The sequence below is a fragment of the Gastrolobium bilobum genome, unplaced genomic scaffold, assembly GCF_033153095.1.
Source record: "Gastrolobium bilobum isolate Gb01-03AN ecotype WA unplaced genomic scaffold, APGP_CSIRO_Gbil_v1 utg8085, whole genome shotgun sequence".
Classification (NCBI taxonomy): domain Eukaryota; kingdom Viridiplantae; phylum Streptophyta; class Magnoliopsida; order Fabales; family Fabaceae; genus Gastrolobium; species Gastrolobium bilobum.
Genome location: NW_026899665.1, coordinates 530484 through 550307, shown reverse-complemented (window position 1 = coordinate 550307; position 19824 = coordinate 530484). Strand labels below are relative to the sequence as shown.

The window sequence follows — 19824 nt, the reverse complement described above, 5'->3', positions numbered from 1 at the left end:
GTCCGCAGTCAGCTTGAACATGTCACTGTCATGTGAAATTCCACTGGTCTCCATCTTGTCTCCTTCAAAATCCATTGAACCCGAGCTCTGATACCACTGTTGGAACAAACTCGGTCCCTCAATCTCGGCTAAGGAGCCTTTGCGGAAGTCAAACGTCAAGCTCGGAGCTTGGCACAATCAGAGAGGACGACTTGAACTCACCAGGTAGGCCTATACGCAGCAGAAACCAAAATTGTAAAGGAGAGAGAGGGGGAGAAAAAATGAACACAACAGATTTTAACGTGGAAAAATCTTCTCCAATGTAAAGAAATAAAAACTCACGGGACGCTAGTCATAATCAAACTTCCACTATGAAAATAATGGGTTACAGAAGATCGAGTTTCACCAATAATTGTGGTATACTTAAACCTCGCCTACAATGGTAGTATTATCTCCAACTTCCCTAAGGAGGTCCAATACTCAAGCTTCTCTCTAGAGGTGCTCTCAAAATCAAACCTTTAAGTTTATCACACAAAACCCTCAAAAGTGTCTCTCAAGCCAACTTTACTTCCATCCCACAACTAATGCTTTTATAGGGGAGGAAGAAGGTTTAGGGTTTTTCAAACACCTCAATGGGCCTTTGACATTGAAGGAGGAATAGGCCCAACAAGAGAAGGTAAAAAAATTAACAAAACATAGTAGTTTCACTTAAAATAATACAAAATTATATTTTTTTTAATTATTGAATGCTTGTATGTAAAGGTTGATATATCTTATAAATCAGAGTCATTAGATATAAATAAAATAATGGTCAAGATTAAGAATGTAATTTATACTAGTATAAAATGATCTGATCCACACACACAGACAGATATATATATATATATATATATATATATATATATATATATATGGTAAAATTATTTCTGCAGCCGCTTTACGTACAACAACGACAGGTGTATGGTTATGATTTCTCACATTTAATGCTTTTATCTTTTGTATGGTTATGATTCTCCGCATTTAATGTTTTCACATATATATATGGCAAATATTTGATTGCTGCACGTACATCAGCTGTAGAAATATATATATATATATATATATATATATATATATATATAATGAAGGGATTTAACATGTCTGCAACCAACATTTGGATATGAAAAATAATTGAAAACGCTTTACGTGACATTTTAGTTGTGGCTAATAATATTATTTATGCCTCACTACTTTATAAAGTGGAAGGTCATGAACCCAAACCCATGCCCGCGACCATGTCCATGACTAGTGCTGAGAACGCAATCTCAGAGTGTAGAAGACTGGTTAACCTCGCTTGTCCATGATGAGTACATGTTGAATGGGGAATTCGCAGCTATGTATCTTGTTCAAATTATATGGTGCAGAATCACCTAATCAATTACCATTAGTTTAGGATTCAAGCAAGTTCAATCATCTCGCACCCTTTGCCCAAATAGTGCAATTAACAGAGTGGAGGTTTGGCCTATCCAATACTCGTACAATGACCCACCACCACTACCCAATTTAAAGGTCAAATTCTTCAAAACCCACCTTCATTGGTTCCTCCTTCGTTGCACTCATTTCACAAGAAACCAATGATGAATACGCTGAACATGCAATTTCACAATCAATAAAAATATAATCAAGTAGTACAAATCTGGCTCTGACTATTTGTTCAAGATTCTCCTAAACAGCTCCAACTAATTAGTTTTTCTTCACCCAATAGAGGAGTTTTTAATCAGGACCATATAAACCACCAGAATGACAAACGATGAGACAAGAGACCATATGTCTCTTGAAAAGAAGATATTAATATTTTTTCCCCTCTTATTATGCATTCTTTTATTTTTAGTTAATTCTGGTCATTATATATATCTAGTGGCAGTGATACATCCGTAGGTACTGCTTACCTTATTCCTGCTTAACTTTTGGCCTTCAACAAGTCGCACTAATTTGATACCATTAATAAAGTGCTGTTTTTCAACTATAATTAATGGATTTGGATTTTCTGACATGATTATGAGGGGAATTATAATCATACCAAAGTAGATCAATGATAATAAAAAAAGATAGAGGAAAAATATTGAAATAGATAATTAACAAATCATAACCGTTGATTCACCTTTGTATGATTGTGATCTTATCAGATAACTATGTCATGTTTTTTTTTTACATGAGAGGATCAATTTTCATAATTAATATAGAAATTGTTTAAGGAAAGCCATAAGATGGTCAACGGAAGAATCCAGAATTCATTTTCTTCTTCATTCCCTTGAGCTCTTCTGAACACACACACAAAAAAAAAATTGTTCAGAAACTCTGGTACAGAACCAACATAAAAACAAAAAAAAATTAAATAACATAAAAGATACACTATTCATCTACTTATAAATCAGCTGTCAGATTCAATAAGTTTGAACCTTTTAAATTCAAATCAAGGCAAATGTCCAGCCAAAATGAATACAACAAAAATAAAGTGAGACCAATCAATTAACTTCCTTCAAAAGCAGAAAAAAGGAAATTAACGATGTGGTGTTTTATTCTTGCAATCTAGCTTTTTATATAATTTACAAGAAGATATAGATGACAGATCAAAGGTTGGAAGGAGGAGGAAGTGGAATAGATTCTTATATATATATAACTATATATAATGATGGAGGAGAGGCTTTGCAGGTGGGAGAGGAATACAAAGGTCTATAATTTTTTTTAAAAAAACAACTATATATGAGCCCACTTGTTTTTTTTTTTTTTTGGTAAACAAGTTCACTTGTTATTAATTAAGTGCGATTATATCAGCACTAATACACCATATCAGATTATAGCCCACTTGTTATTACTTCTTAACCTTCTGCCATTTCTGAATTATTTATAACCTTTAAGTTAACATGTTAAGCTACTTGATTACCAGCTATTAAAGAACTATTCTTCAAAATTGCTAGAGTAAGAAAGATTGTGCATACTCAAGAGAATTATCTAATCTTAACTAGTTATGCTACTTCATAGCAATTGTTAAAGTAATGACACTATTATTTTATTTATGTTACCATTCATAAATTTTGTAACAAGATGCATCTACATTTAATTATCAAACAAGATAAAAAGTTTTTTATTTTTATTTTTTTATGTGACATACCTTTGACCAATTTGCTTTTTGTTCTGATGAATTTTAGTCCGCCCTAAAAAATTTTGCAGTCTTTTTATTTATTTTTTAGCAATTGGGCTGTGATATATATTCTCACTCGTTTTCAAACTATACGTTATACGATACCATAAAAAGAAAATGCTTACCAATCTGTAAGCATTTACGTATTGTTCTAGAATTGTGGAATTGATTAGTGACAGCAGAAGCTGAATTCCGTGAGTATCTGCAATTCGTTCTTTTATGTGCTTGATGAGGTGCATGAAAACGATAATGTGCCATATGGACCACGTTTTTTCTTAGATTCGTACATAGCATTCAAATGGTCAAAAGAAAAATAAAACGATTATGATGAAAATAGTTTCGTTAAAAAAATAATAATCAAATGAGAATAAAATAAAAGTAATATAACTAGGAGTTTTAAAGAATATAATCAACATATTAACTCAACTTTAAATATCATTATCCACTTTCTCATTAATTATTCTTGAAAAATTTTCATAAAAAAAATCTTAAATTTTAAATCTCAAAAAGGACAAGAAAAATAGAACATCAGCTTTTTATTCTTTACTTTTGGCATTTCAATCCCTTTCAACTTTGATATATAGTTTCATTTCCTTTATTCCCCAGCAGTATTAGTTTCGTTTCTTAAAATCAAAACCTCTATAAATACTCAATTTCTCCCCCTATAACATCCATAACCTACTTGGTGCATGTAATTGTACCAAGCTCTCTCTCTCTCTATATATATCGTGTGTTTTGTGTTTTATAGCTTGTGTATGATTTGTGAAAGAGTTCTTTTGTGGTATATATAAGCCAAGACTCTATTATCAACAGTCTCACGCGTACTTGCTCTGCTTTTGTATCTGTTTCATTTCACCAAAGATGCCTCAAAACACAACCACAAAAAGCCTTAACAACCATCAAGTTTTTGTCATCGAAGGCTCCAAAGAGGATGTGCCTTCACACTCACAGAGTACCTCCAAGTGCTATGATGATGATGGCCGTCTCAAACGAACTGGTACACAATTCATTCAAGATGGTTTCCCTTTACAAACATTACATAATATTATGCAGAGAATGATCCGTTTATAAATTTTTTTTATAAATTTTTGCAAATTATACTATATATTTCTGGAAGTACACAGTATAACCTAGTGTACTTACGGAAATACATAGTGTAGTTTGTAAGAGTTTATAAATAAAATTTTTGTAAATATAACGCTCCTTATATTTTATATATATATATCATGCCTACCTTTTTTATACTTACTCTACTTATTCATTTTCAATACTGTTAGATCAGAATATCAACTAATATTCACTATTTCTCTTCTTTTTTGAGATTCTGATATATTGATATTAGAAATGAATATGTAGAATAGGTATAAAAAAGGTAATTAAGCATAATATCATATCCTTTTATATATATATATATATATATATATATATATATATATATATATATATACTTTGTTCCATGGCTTTTTGACTCTTTTGATATAGAATCCAATTCATATTATCAGTTTAATTTTTTTAACAAATTATTTATTAATTTAATGTGAAATGCTTATAAAACATATGCACATTTAAGTTGAGCATTATCCCATTTGTACAAAGGGATTTGCTTCTCTCTTTTTGCAGAAAAAATGTCAAGTTTCCTTCTGATACAAAGAAACAATGGGTCCCATCATTTTATAAAAATAAAATAAGAAAAAAGTGAGGCACGATTTACTACGTCAGTGCACACAAAAAAATTCATATTCCTCCTGCGTAAAAAAAAGTTTACCCTTGTACAAAAGTCAAAATATGTTTGTGGCACTATGTAAAATGCATGAAATAAGTGGGCCACTTAAAAGCATGACAGGATGCATGTCTCGCATTGGGACTTAAATGCACATAATCTCTATATGTGCTTTACTCACGTTAAATTGATAAATAATTTATCAAAATAATTAAACTGATGAAATATAATGAAATGAGACAGGAAGCGTTTGGACTGCAAGTTCGCACATCATAACAGCTGTAATAGGATCTGGGGTGCTGTCTTTAGCATGGGCCATAGCTCAACTAGGTTGGGTTGCTGGTCCTGCTGTCATGTTGTTATTCTCTTTCGTTACTTTATATACTTCAGCTCTTCTGGCTGATTGTTACCGTGCTGGCGACCCCAATTCTGGCACCAGAAATTATACTTATATGGACGCAGTTCGCTCCATTCTTGGTAACAATGCTTTCACCTTTTTTTTTTAACAATAATTATGTTGTTGAACCTAAATAATATGTGAAAAGAGAATTTACTGTTACCAAAAAAAAAAGTAAAAAAAAGAGAGAGAGAATTTACTAGTAAAACAATAGTAAGTGAAGGTTACTTCAATGCTAATGGAGAGAATATTTTTGGTACTACGGAAAATTCGACGCATCTTTCACTTATATTGTGATACGTGTCTTACTTTATATCAAATCACTCTCTTTCCTAATTTTAAAATAAATTATTTATTATTGATTTGACAAAAATAAAACACGTGTCACAATATGAGTGGAAGATGCACCGAATCTATGGTGCATATCCGTAGCACCAAAGAAATTTCCGCTAATGCGAAGATTATAATGCTACACAATTAATATGAGCATAGATGATGACTAGTCAGAGGGAATTCAACTCATGCTCACCAGATCGAGAGGGTGTATTAATTTTGTCTAGATTCAACTAGTTATCTTAAATTTAATATGACATTAATTTTATGTTCATGTTAAAAGAAAATTATTATTTTTCTTAAAAAATAGGATTTAATTTTTATTCATCATCAATGTAATTTTTTTAAAATACTATCATCTAATTATGTGCTACAATATTGATTGATTTTAACTTTGTAAATAGTTCGACCTAGTCAAGCACTTTTAATGGCTACGATACTTCTTAAAAAAAAATGGGACGTGCATGTATAATTACTTAACCTAAGAATAGATAAACACAAATCAAGGAATCAAAAAATTGATGAGAAGAAAAAAAACTTACATAGAAGTTCATATATATGATTTTGGATAGGATCCGTTTACAATTTATTTTTGCAAATTACACTAAGTACGACCAGTCGTACACTGCATGATTAAAGTATGACCGGTCGTACTTAGTGTAGTTTGTAAAAATTTGTAAATATAAGCTGCCTCATATGATTTATAAACAATACGTGTGAAGAGTGTTTTTTTTTTTCTCAATTAAACAATTCACTTGTAAAAATAACTGAAAAAATAAAATAAAATTGAGTAGCCATGCGAAGATCTTCCCCTGAATACTTGTAGGAATCATAACATGCACTATAATGTATTTTGCAGGTGGAGTCAATGTTGCGATGTGTGGGATATTCCAGTACCTGAATCTGTTTGGAATAGTAATAGGATACACAATCGCGGCCTCTATAAGCATGACGTGAGTTTAGATTTACACTTAATTTCAAGAATGCTACTCACACACACATTATTTCACATTTACATAATGTTAATTATATGATCATAACTGTACTTATCTTATTCGCCACACACTTATGATTTTGCTACCTAAGGGATATGTGAGACAAAAAGAGAAGTGTGATAAGAATTTTCCTTTTAGTAATATGCCACATATTGCGGTAAATAAACACATGGCATGATAGTTCATTGTCCCATCACCATATTTAATTTCTTTGAACATATAGGAATGGGGTCATATATGTATTTTGATTTCATTAATGGGATATGTTTTAATTTCATTTATTTTGGTTGACAGGGCAATCAAAAGGTCTAACTGTTTCCATAAATCCGGGGGCAAAAACCCATGTCACATGTCAAGCAATCTATATATGATAATTTTTGGCGCAACAGAAATTTTCCTTTCTCAAATTCCAGATTTTGATCAAATATGGTGGCTCTCATCAGTTGCTGCGGTCATGTCTTTCACCTATTCCTTTATTGGTCTTGCTCTTGGAATTGCCAAAGTTGCAGGTTATACTTAAGATATATGCTCTGCTTATAATTTTGCTTCATAGGACTTTTCTTCTATTTAGTTAGTTAGTTATATAGGCTGATATTTTGGTTGGTTCATGAACAGAAACGGGTACTTTCAAGGGTAGCCTCACAGGAATCAGCATTGGGGGGACTGTGTCACAGACACAAAAGATATGGAGGACTTCCCAAGCTCTTGGTGACATAGCCTTTGCTTATTCATATGCTGTGGTTCTCATTGAAATTCAGGTTCACCTTCCTTCCTCTTCAAAAAAACTAAGAGCTAAATTGTAAAACAGAAACTACTTCTGCAGTTAATGCAGATAAGTTATCTACATTTACTTTCAAAAGACGTCGTTTTGGGATTGGAAAATTAGAAAATTATAGTTATAAAGACTATAATAACTCTGAAATAAATTAAGATCACAAAAACACCTTAATTTCCGTCCCAAAACGACGTCGTATCGGACTTAGTTGCTTATCTGCAGTAACTACAGAAAAAAGCTAACTCATTGTAAAAAAAGAAGATGGTTTATATATCATATCACCTAAGCTAATATATCTAATATTCTGACTACAGGACACCGTAAAGTCTCCACCATCTGAAGCAAAAACAATGAAGAAAGCAACAAAGATAAGTATTGCAGTGACCACAACATTTTATATGCTCTGTGGCTGCATGGGCTATGCTGCTTTTGGAGATGCAGCACCTGGGAATCTGCTCACTGGTTTTGGTTTCTATAACCCATATTGGCTTATAGACATTGCAAATGCTGCTATAGTAGTTCACCTTGTGGGAGCATACCAAGTGTTTTCCCAACCCATCTTTGCCTATGTGGAGAAAAGGGCAGCACAAAGATGGCCAAACATTGACAGGGAGTTCAAAATTCCAATTCCTGGTCTTCCCCCTTACAAACTAAACTTGTTTAGATTAGTATGGAGGACAGTGTTTGTTATACTAACCACTGTCATATCAATGTTGCTTCCATTCTTTAATGACATTGTGGGAGTGATTGGGGCATTGGGATTTTGGCCTTTAACTGTTTTCTTTCCAGTGGAGATGTATATCTCACAGAAGAAGATCCCAAAATGGAGTAACAGATGGATTAGCCTCCAAATATTTAGTTTGGCCTGCCTCATAATATCAGTTGTTGCTGCTGTTGGCTCAGTGGCAGGTGTCTTGCTTGACCTAAAGAAATACAAACCATTCCACTCAGACTATTAAGCTTCATCTGTTGCCTCCTTGCGGATTTAAGAAACTACAGTATGGTTTTCATTTTTGTGTAACATTATCTTGTAGATCAATTGGATTACTATAAGCCAATCCTTGTTTGAAAAATCAAAGAAATAGTTTCCTTAAACCATTTATTTGAATGTATCCAAATATATAACCAATATCTGCCATCCTCATTAGGCATGTTGATAATTGAGATTATTTAAAATACTCCATCACAATTTCAAGTTTCAACATCAACTTGTTTCTGATAAGAGATTTCATATTTACCGGAGTCCACACTCCAAAAATGGCTGCACTACATCTACAACCATCACATAGAACAACAGGAAAATACATCATTTACAAGAATGGAACATATATATATAAAAAAAGCAAGGTAAATAACTCAACAGATGATATGGGAAAGTGGAAACTGCTTGAAAAAGTACTTCAACAAGGCAATGAGTCACTGTTTGGTAGTCGGTTTGTTAGTACAAATGAGTCATCCTCATCGCCAAAGTCCTTCAAGTATCCTGTTTAAACATGATATATGACATAACCTACAACAATCTATCTATCTATGCTTATATGAACGAATTCAGCGGGAGCTAGTGGAATTCTAGTTTCCGTAATGTTTTAAAATCTTAATATAAAATGTAAGATTTTTTATTCCTCTAAATTACATTATGCTTTTCCAAATATTTAATTTGGCTCCACGAAATTGATATAAACCAGAAAAATGTGCTAGGCGATTAGCTTTATATTATAGCGTTCAGTTGTTGGATTGCATGTAAAAAGAGATTGATGAAATTATGTAATTACATGTAAAAACGTGTAAAAAGTATTAGACCCATTAAATATTCGATAAAACTTAATTATTTTACTAACAAATAAATTCAAATTTAATTATATAAATCAGTCAAATTCTAATTTTATAACTCAATGTTAAAAACTCATAAATAACTCTCACATATATATATATATATATATATATATATATATATATATATATATATATATATATATATTCAATGTCAAAACATTATTTTCAACAAAATAAATATAAATAGTAATATATATTACTGTTAGTTAGTAAATTATAATTTTAACTTTTATAATTTTATTTTTTATATATTACTGACCTAGTTTTTATGCTCAGAAATTTTCACTGTCTATTTATGTTTTCTCTTTTGTACAAAGATATACACTAAATGTACCATAAAAAAACATCACATGAATGTGTATTTTTTACTGGCGAAAACCGAAGCTTAAAAGAGAAAGGAATTTCTTTCTATCGTCTTTCTTTGACTGAGTGGCATGTATTTCCAGTGTTTGTTTTTCCAATTATGAAGTGTGGCTAAGCGATCTACTCGTATTCGACCTAGTGTTAAGTAGAGTAGTTTAGTTGGGCAGAATGGTGATGTAGAAGTTGAGTTGGTGCAATAAAGCTAAGTAAAGAAGGTTCAATCCCCATCAATACCATCTTGAGAAAATATATAAAACTTTAATCCTCAACTCATTCCACACTATTGTCACAGTCGCATCAAAGAATTAAAGCTTACGAAAATAGCCGGAGAAATCTACTCGTCTAAAAAAGATAATTAGGATTGATATCTATACACAAAAAATACTAAATATTACATTAATAAATTTAAAATATATTTGAAAATGAATGTAACAAAAATAAACAAGTCAAGTTTATATAAGTTTCATATCCCTACACAAATCAAGTTTAAACTTTACATTAATTTTATTTAAATAGATATCAGAGCTTTGGCTAACATTTTACAAAGTAACATGGAGCTTTATGCGCTCGACAAGAATTATGTACAAAAAGAAGTAGGTGTTTTTTTTTTTTTTTGAATTAATTCAATCCTAATTATCTTGTTGAGACAAGTTAACTCTCCCCTATATTCTCACAAATTTTGACTTTTTAAGCTGCCTATGAAATTAATCCGGAATACAAAACGAATCAAGAATGAAGATTTAAAATTTAAATCATTCCCAAAGATGGCATGTAAAAACTAAACTGAGATCTTTTCCTTTCCACTTACTCAGCTATCTTATTACCAACTACGCTACCACCATATGTACAAAGGATATAGTTAACTATACAGAACTTATCCTGGACAAATGAAAAATATACAAAAGTATTTCATGTAAAGAGGTTGAGTGTTTGCCTGACCCTTCTGGTATACGTTAACTCTACTTAAAAAAAAATAAAAAAAAAAATCACCAGTAGTATCTGGACTCACGACTGCGTTCCCAGCATCGTACAAAAATAGATGAACAAGCTCAACGAAACCCCGTTGATTCCCAACAATTTTAAATGCATAAAATGAAGTTGTTGTGCGAAGATCCATGTATAAATCTCAGCTTTTACTGTCCATCCACAAACTGGTATATATTTCAAGAGATTGAACTATATCACAGGTAAAAAAGAGGCTTCACAGGACCCACCCCCGCTTCCAGGTGGGTCTCTCCCTTAAAAATAAAAAGCTCGTGGGCCCTCAATAAAAAGGGATAATGAATAATAAAATTGATAGATGGGCATTTACATCAACAAAACATGCTACATTAATAAACACATCTGCAAAAACCCAGCACCCCCTGGAAGAACATCAATTACACCCAAGAGAAGCCAGACAAGGAAGCAATATTTCACCTTCAATGCGTTTTAACTTCAATCAAAACAAATATGCAATCGGAGGCAGCTGAAACAGGACTGAAGTCCACTATGAACAGAATCGTTGAACAAACTGCCTTGAAGTAGATAAATTCATCAAAAATTAGAAAAGCTCCTCAGAATTGAATTTATTCCAGGATTCCTGTTATCATATAAATTATCAAACTGTAAGGCAAAAACGAAGGCATTGTATTATGGACTTAGCAATATAGTATACTATAGTCTTGAGTCATGTCAAGCCATTTTTTTAACTTATACATAAGAAAAAATATTAAGGTAATGACATTGCGAATAGCTGACAACAAAATGCAACTCCCACTTTTTTGGCAAATGATTTATATGTTAGAGATCTCATGAGATCAAACCATGCTTGAACCTATGATTGATTGATGGAAAAGGGATGAAATGAAATCACATAAGTTGTCATTGATTGGATGGTTTAAAATAGGATGAAAAGGAATGAAACCTGATTTCCATCTAATATGTCTATTTTTCTTTTCCTGACTTTGGAGAGTATAAGATGGAACCACCTTAATGTTTACTAACTTTCCTATAGTATAGTTAATCGGAAGTAACTAGTCATCTAGTTGCTTCAAAGCTATCTAGTCACTCAGTTTGTATATTGGACCAGCGGGAAATGCAGATGCAGTAACTTGATAAATTCTGCATGGTGGGACTCAACTTTGATAAATGATATCAAATTAAATTCTTGTTGGTTTAGTGCACAAACAGAAAGGTTTACTGTTAACACAATTCCACCAAAATTTTAAATCATTGTTCATCTGTTGGGTTGTTAAATCAGGACATCATATACAACTACTAAGAGACAGACGTTATACGTTGTGGACTAAAACAGAAAACTCAGTGAGTTATCTTTAGTTCATTTAATAAAATTTACTTTTATCACTTTATCTATTTGTAGTTGAATGCCTTATAACAACTCCAAAGCAAATGAAGAAAAGGAAAGGGAAAAGCCGGAAAGTTTGGTTCAATTTAACATTTTTAAGAAAATAATAACATATAAAGCTCCAAGATACAAGATCAACAGACTAGGCCAATGCTTCAGGATAAATCCACAATCTTATTTCTCACCATATACCCATTTCAACAACATATTAAAACTAACTCAAGAGAACTCAAAAACAACTAAGATTCTAAGCTGAAAAAAGATTGATAGAGATGAGGAATCGAGTAAACCATCACAGACAGAGGATGAATACCCTAAAATCCAACAATCAAGATGAGAACAAACAACAAAGAAACTAATAATCGCAAAGGCAGCACATGATAGAACTCAGAAGAGTCCATCCAGCTATTACTCGTTTGTGATACAATTATAGCTATTGGAAATCCTGTCTTACATACACAGAATTTGACAACAAAATGCTATGTAAAAACCCACTTTTAAAACTGCTAAGAATAAAAGTAACATAACATAATCTACATTCAGAAACCCATTAATTGCCACTGGCCACTATAAATAATTTCATCTTTCTTTATACAGCACTGATTAGTGAGCATATAGAAGTCAAGTTTAATCGCAGAAATACCTTGAGTAGATCAAAAACTTTCTCTGCAATATATTTCTGCTGAAGAGTGGCACCTTTCTGCTGCACTTTATCAGGATGAATACACAATGTAGCTTTCCTATAGGCTTTTTTAACAGCGGCCGCTGTAATCAAATCAGTCAAAGAAACAGGCTGCCAACCACATTCAGGCCACAACACCTGATCATCATTCGTTAAGGAAACAAGTTAATATATAATTGACACAAATTCTGTAACAAATACCAACACCTTAAAAACACCATAAATTAAGGGAGCATTTTAGCTGCTTCAAAATTCAAATGCATGAACTTTTCAGAGCGTATAAAAACTATGGAAACAAGTTGCTTTGAATCTTCTCTCCTCTGGATGGACTGTAATTGAAATATGAGCACATCATAACAATCTTTCAAAATCAAATTTGTTTCCTAAGGATGTCTTCTACTAGCTAACATCTCATCAGAAATTGCTACTATGGATAGTATCCATTACAGGAAATAGATATAGTGGTTGCACCTTTAATGAGCAGAGCAACTAAAACCTATACAATCAGCACATGTATTCACTTCTAACCCTAGGGTGGTAGCTTGATCATCAGACAAGATACAAGAGAAAATATATCCAAAAACACATTTCCTCCATGCTATATATCAGATTTTGGACCCAAGAATTTCAAAAGAAGAATTTAAAGAGATAATTTATGCCCCACATACTCATGGGGCATAATATGGATCTGGAATATAAAACATTAAGACAGTATTCAGAGTGCGTACACTAAGTGCTTACATATTGTAAGGTGGAGAGCAAAGCTCGTAAGTTCCCCTCTTTCCCTGCAGCCCACCGCTTAATTTCAGAATCCAGTGTTTCAGCAACCCTCTGAAAACAATGCACAGATAATATTAGATAACAAAATCAACATTAGATTACAATAAATTTAGTGGCTTTTGCAAAACAATTTTTGGCTATGCAGTGATGTAAGTATATGAACAGAAAACCCCTCAGGTGCAAATAAAAAGAAAAAAAGCAAAAGAAACTACTTACGTGTCTCTCAGCTTGATCTCTTTGTGTTTGTAAGTCCCGCTGATTCTTCTCAGCCAATGCTTTTGCCTAGTATAAAATGTTAATGGTCATAACATAGACAAATAAGTCAATAACGATTTTGTATGAATGGACACTTGACACCTCCACATAGATCCAATGTCAAGTTGGTTCAAAAACAGTGCATTCTTCACCTATTCTTTGTATGAACTATTAATAAACAATGAAGAAATCAAAATAAGGAGACAAATACAGTAACGCAATAACGCATACCACACGCTCTTGAGACCTCTGGTGGCGTTCCAACCTGGCTCTTCGCCTTTCTTCACTTTCCCCTTCAACTTCCTGAAACGCTCCAGAAGATGGAGCAGCAGCTTCAAACCATACAAGAGAAGGGATAAAAAGAGCCAAGTAAGCAATGACAATGACACAAACACAAAGTTGTACACTACTATTGTTTCAATAATCAATATATTGAAAATTGAAACCTACCTCCAAAGATTGAGGAAAGATCATCAACAATATTAGTGGATGATGAAGCTTTCTTCATACTTGAAGATGTACCTGTAGATTTCCTTGTTACATCTGACTGAAATTGGGTTTCAAATACAGAGTCCTGAAAACATACAGGTTCAGAAATTTAATTACCAAATTTCAAATAGAATCATACTAGTGTTAACACGCATGTTAATCTTCCTTTTTATTTTTGTTTTAATTTTATTTAAATAATACACAATTTTAAATTTTTAAATACCTACCATAAATATACAGTTGTCATTTTTTTATAACAAATTTCACTTTTATTTAGAATAAAAAAGGAAAGAATAAAATAACTACCCACTAACTATAACTTCCTGCTTTTAAAAATTAATTTTGCAGGATAGGAAGACACCAAATGCCAAAGCCAAGTTTCAACCATTATATGTCGATATAGAACTATAGAATTGAAAGAAAGAAAAAAAAGGTTCTCACTGAAGAGTTAGCCCTAGGAGGCCTTGAAGCACTACTGGCTTGTGCACCCATGCCAAAGAAGGATTCAAGATCATTTTCATTCTTTTGTTGATTCATTCTTGCATTTTGTTGATTCATCCTTGCAGCAGCTGCAGCCCTTTCTCGGGCCTCAGCAGCAGCCCTTTCTACAGCAGCACGTTCTGCTTTAACTCGTGCTTCAGTTTCAGCCGTTGCAGCTGTAGCTCTTTCCCGTGTTTCCCTCTCCTTTGCCTCTGCAGCAACCTTTTCAGCTCTTTCCTTTGCCCCTGCAGCAGCCCTTTCTCGGGCTTCAGCTTGTGCCCTTTGCACTGCAGCCCTTTCAGCACGCTCTCGAGCTTCAGTATTAGCTTTGTCAACAGCAGCCCTTTCAGCTCTTTGGCGTGCTTCAACAGCTGCTCTTTCACGTGCTTCTCTAGTAGCTCTTTCTACAGCTTGTCTTGCCTTTTCCCTCTCCAATCGTTGTTGTTCTCTTTCCTTCTCTTCCCTTTCTCTCATTAGTCTTCTTTGCTCCTTTTCCTCCCTCTCCTTTTTCTGCCGCTCACGGTCTAACCTTTCCTGTTTTTCTCTCTCCTCTAGCATAGCTCTCTCATCTTTTTCCAATTGCACAGGTTCTTTGCTTCTAGCAGACTTTGCATACTCTCTCTCCCTAAATTCCTTTGCATGCCGAAATTTAGCTTCAGCTCTAACCATTGCCTCCTTCATAGCTGCAGCAGCTGAGTTCATCTCTAATTCTTCATTAGGAAGACCATTTTTACTCTCATCATCATTACCATGATTTCTGCCCATGGCAAAATCATCAAGTTCATCAAATTGAGATGCAGGGGATACCCTTGCTGCAGCTGGAGCAGACTTGGGAACATGAGAGAATCGAGTGGAACTTGGGAAAGAAGAATATTCATTAGCATTCTTTCTAGTATTGATAGAAGCAGCTGAACCAGTTCCTGATTTGGGAATATGTACTGGCCGTGGAGGAGGGGGTCTTGAAGGTGGTGGAGCAATAGTTGGTTGTGTAAAGAGAGGAATCTCTGATACCGTCAGCCATACATCGTCATTTGATTCGAAGTTTTCTTCATATTTTGGAGACATATCTACCTGAATATTGGTTTGTCTAAAACCAACATTATCAAATGGAGGGGAAGTAGACCTTTGGCCCATTGACTTATTAGAATCAGATGAATATGTGGGAACATAAAATGGGGCCTGCGGAAACTCCCGATCATTTTCAACAGGAATCTTGTTTTGTGAGTGCCTCTCAGGACTCCTCCCAGACAACTTCTCAACTGGTTCTTTATCTCTAGCCCAGCTAGTCCTTGTATTCAACCTTGGAGAACTACTACCCTTCCTACTACTTCTCTCTGATGAGAATGCTGGTACAGATTTTCCGAGCCCATCAAAGGGATCAATATCTTCATGAACTCTTCCATTTGAAGTTGAAAAACTATCATTTTTGGTTCTTCTAGAACTACTAAATTTACTAATTTCTTCCAATGGGTCCGTAAAGTGGCCTGTGGGCGAATCCATTGGGACTGAAGCTGATTCAAATACTTTGAAAGGGTCTTCAGCTGCAGTGGAGGTTGTTCTAGATACATTGGCAGTTGGTCCTGAGGACAAACCGATATCAGGGGCGTGCCTGTTAATAACAATATGTAAAAATGATTATGAATTATGATACATCAATCAATGACATAATAAACAACATCCCTCAATCAGTCATCAAAGATAATTCATTCTACTTATCTCACAAAATAACTCTAAAGAGTTAGAGATTCACAGTAAATGTTAAGACAAAATTTTCACAGAAAACATTTTGAAATTGATGTAGGCTGTATTTCACAAAAAGGACTAAAGAGCTTTTAATTTAACACATTCTCCTTTTAAAAGTATTCCTATTTGTGTTATCCATTTTACTCGCATTCATCTACACTGCAGCTATTTAAAAACATATTTTTCATTCACAAAATAAAATAGAAAAGGGAGAAAGAAGTGGGAAGTCTTTGTTCCAAGTTGCATATGCCTTTTTAATATTAAAATTAAATTACCATCTATGTTTCTAGCATGGATGTATTATGCATCTAAACAACAAACCAGAAATAAAAAACAGATAGAAATTTGTCCTCGACAGAACAAAATTATGCAAGTTCCAGCATACAAACTAAAGAGATTGTTTGGAGTTAAAAGGAAAGGGAACACCAACGATCAACAGGGGACATTTAGTTGATATGCATTTTTTACAACAACAATGTCACATTTATCCCAAATTAGTTGGGGTCGGCAGTCCATAAACCAATATGAAATAAGAACAAATTAAGAAAAAAATAATAATAAATAAGAAAAATAATACATATATGTATAATAAATAAAAGCATAGCAAAAGAATCAAAAATCAAAATTAATTTTTTATATTTTTTCAGAGCAAGAATAAGAAGAAGGAAGAGTTAATAGCACATATTCCAATAAAAAAAAAAAACAATGCTAATAACTTTCCTTCATTCCTTCCTAAGACAAACCGCAAACATATATATTTCTCACTCCATTAAGTCTTGTTTCAATACTTTGCCGCAAGAAAGTTTCGGCCGACCTCTTCATTTCTTTATGACATGCTCTTGATAAAAAAACTTCTATTCTTGTCGAAGCATCTAAAACCATGTTAATCTATGCTCTCACATCTTTTCAATGTCACCACTATTTCTCCAACTTTTCATTGAATATCTTTATTTCTTATCTTATACGTCTTTGTATGACTACACATCCACCTTAATATCCACACATCTCATTTCCACCTTTTTTTTAGTTTTACCTTAGAACAAAAAATGAATAAAAAATGGTTATAAATACACTTCTTCCATTAATGTTAAGCAAGTACAATCACGGGTTCACAAATTCAAATTAAAACTTATCCTTTTTCCGCTCTTTCAGTCCAATTCTACAGGGCCAAAGACTATCACAGGAATGGATCATCGCTATACCTTCCTTCTTTCCTTCTACAACATCAAATCCAAATAATAGTGAAGAAAAGTATAACTAAAGTTATTGAACCTTACTTTCAAGCTGTGCTATACCCACTTAAATATCTACCAGATAGATTACACAAAACACTGATATCACATGAACAATAACTTAAGACTGTAATTACAAAATGCAGAAATCCAATGTGTTTGAAACATCCATGATATACAGTAGTGAGCTCCAAGAAAAAAAAAACTAGAATCTTCACTCCCAGACAAACAGTTTGCAATACATTGATACATTAAATACATAGTAGAGCATAGCCCCTTGCCAAAACAGTGAAAAGACCACCACCACGACCTCCAAGTCAGCCCTATAGGCATATTCCAGAATAGTTCCCTCCAAGTTCCAAACAGCTAAGGTCAACCTTAAAGGGCAAAAAGGTTCAAAACTCAAACAAGAACCATATGTTCTTTTGATGATTTGGGTGAATTAAATCTGGGATTTCTGATCCCAGCTGACAAATAATACTTTCCAACATGTTTGGTAAATAGCAGTGGCCGACATTTACATTCAAGGGAACAAAGTATTAGAATGTGTCGATGGTCTCCAGGGAGAAATTGCGTTAACGTCCTTAGACGATCTAGTATAGATACATAGACAACTTAAATTTCAGGAAGATTATTGTCAATTATTTGTTTTATCTTAAATTCAAACACAATTATTTTACCATTGATTATTCGAAAATCACCTGACTCTCTAAAGGAGCTCATTACTAATCAATATTTGTAAAAAGCTTTTTTCCCTTCCAATCAACATGTAATTTAGGGTATGTTACATCCAAACATATCTGTGAATGTAAAGAGTGCAGAATTTTAAACTCATTGTAGCCTGTCTGGATTTCCCCCCTGCGAATTTAATATAGTTACTTTTATCATTTCTCACTGACCTTTCCAGCATAAAAACTTGAATAGGTTTTCCCACAGATAACGAAATCTCAGGTCTCTCTGACCCAAAATGGCTGCCCTAAATGGTAAAGAGCTATAAAAGCATACATATACTTGCGCATTGAGTAAAGACATGAATGCCACTACTGAACAATGCTGACAAATGCAAAAGAATCCCCAGTTACCAAAAAAAAACCCCAATGTTAACATATATACCTGTCACCAGATGGCTTACTGCTTCGGAATCCAGCTAGTAAATCATCAAAATCAGGAACACCTTTATTATCCTTCTCCGATCTCTTCCCACCCGAACTCTTCGATTGCCTACCAAACCCACCAAGAAGATCATCAAATGCGCCAACACCACCTTCCGGAGTCGCCGACGACGCAAAGACATCATTGTATTTAACCTTAGCGGTCGTGCTCTTCAAGCCAGGAACGCCGTCGAAAATGTCGTCGTCGTATACCGGTTTGTCGTACACCGGCGGCGGCGAATTTGCGGACCTGGAACCGAAATCACCGTCGGCCCTGCTATACGCGGAATCCAAATTGAACGGCGCATCAGCTCCGCGACGTTCGGATCCGCCGCCGGCGAACAGATCCCCGAAACCGTCGGCATCGTGGTTCTTGCGGGTACCGGAGGATCCGAATATGGAATCCGCATGGAGGGAATTGGATCGCGATCCGAAATCGAATTTGAGATTGGAAGATCCCTTGGGTGGAGGAGCCATTGGAGCCGATTTTCCCTGTGGTTTGAAGCCAAAATCGGAAGCCAGGAGGCCATCGAAATCGTTCATGGCTGGGTGGCGATTGCGATGAATTTGGGTAGAGATTTGGAGAATTGAGAAGTGAAAAGAGGGAAAATTGAAAGAAGAAGAAGGAGTAGGGATCTGGTGTGTGAGGGTGGATAAGGCATGCGGTGAGGTCTTTGAGAGAATCTGTCTCACCTGGTTGCAGGTTATGGGGCCTTTGATTCCTCCTTCCTCTTGCCTTGTTGGAGAATCTGCATAAACCTTGTTTTAATTTTTAACTTTGTCAATTACTCTTAATAATGGGATAGATATTCTAACAACTAATTAGGATTATTATTAATGTTATTATCAATCAATTTTACTGTTAGATTGATTATATTGATGTAGCGGTATATTTATTTTCATATTTATATGATTATGATTCCACATGTTTAATACTTTATACAAAGATGAAAATAAACATAATCGTTGAATTAACATGATGATCTAACAATGAAATTGATTGGTAGTAACTCTAATTGGTTGTTACAATATCATATTCTTTTAATCATTAGTAATTTTTTTCATTTAGATAATTGAAAGGATATTCAT

At 33.8% G+C, this 19824-nt stretch overlaps 2 protein-coding genes across 2 annotated transcripts; one reads left to right on the top strand and one right to left on the bottom strand.

The window, feature by feature from the left end:
• Positions 1 to 3855: 3855 nt before the first annotated feature.
• On the top strand, positions 3856 to 8480 carry LOC133292419 (amino acid permease 4-like). Its single transcript, XM_061490819.1, has 6 exons — positions 3856 to 4157; positions 5124 to 5357; positions 6470 to 6563; positions 6900 to 7114; positions 7221 to 7363; positions 7695 to 8480. The coding sequence occupies exons 1-6, from the start codon at positions 4022 to 4024 to the stop codon at positions 8337 to 8339; spliced, it is 1467 nt and encodes a 488-aa protein (XP_061346803.1). The 5' UTR covers positions 3856 to 4021; the 3' UTR covers positions 8340 to 8480.
• Positions 8481 to 10405: 1925 nt separating this feature from the next.
• LOC133292438 (auxilin-related protein 2-like) lies at positions 10406 to 19454 on the bottom strand. The gene is made up of 8 exons (XM_061490843.1): positions 18698 to 19454; positions 14571 to 16218; positions 14091 to 14214; positions 13872 to 13972; positions 13602 to 13667; positions 13347 to 13436; positions 12567 to 12743; positions 10406 to 11158 (listed from the first exon to the last, which is right to left on the bottom strand). The coding sequence occupies exons 1-8, from the start codon at positions 19276 to 19278 to the stop codon at positions 11120 to 11122; spliced, it is 2826 nt and encodes a 941-aa protein (XP_061346827.1). The 5' UTR covers positions 19279 to 19454; the 3' UTR covers positions 10406 to 11119.
• Positions 19455 to 19824: the final 370 nt, after the last annotated feature.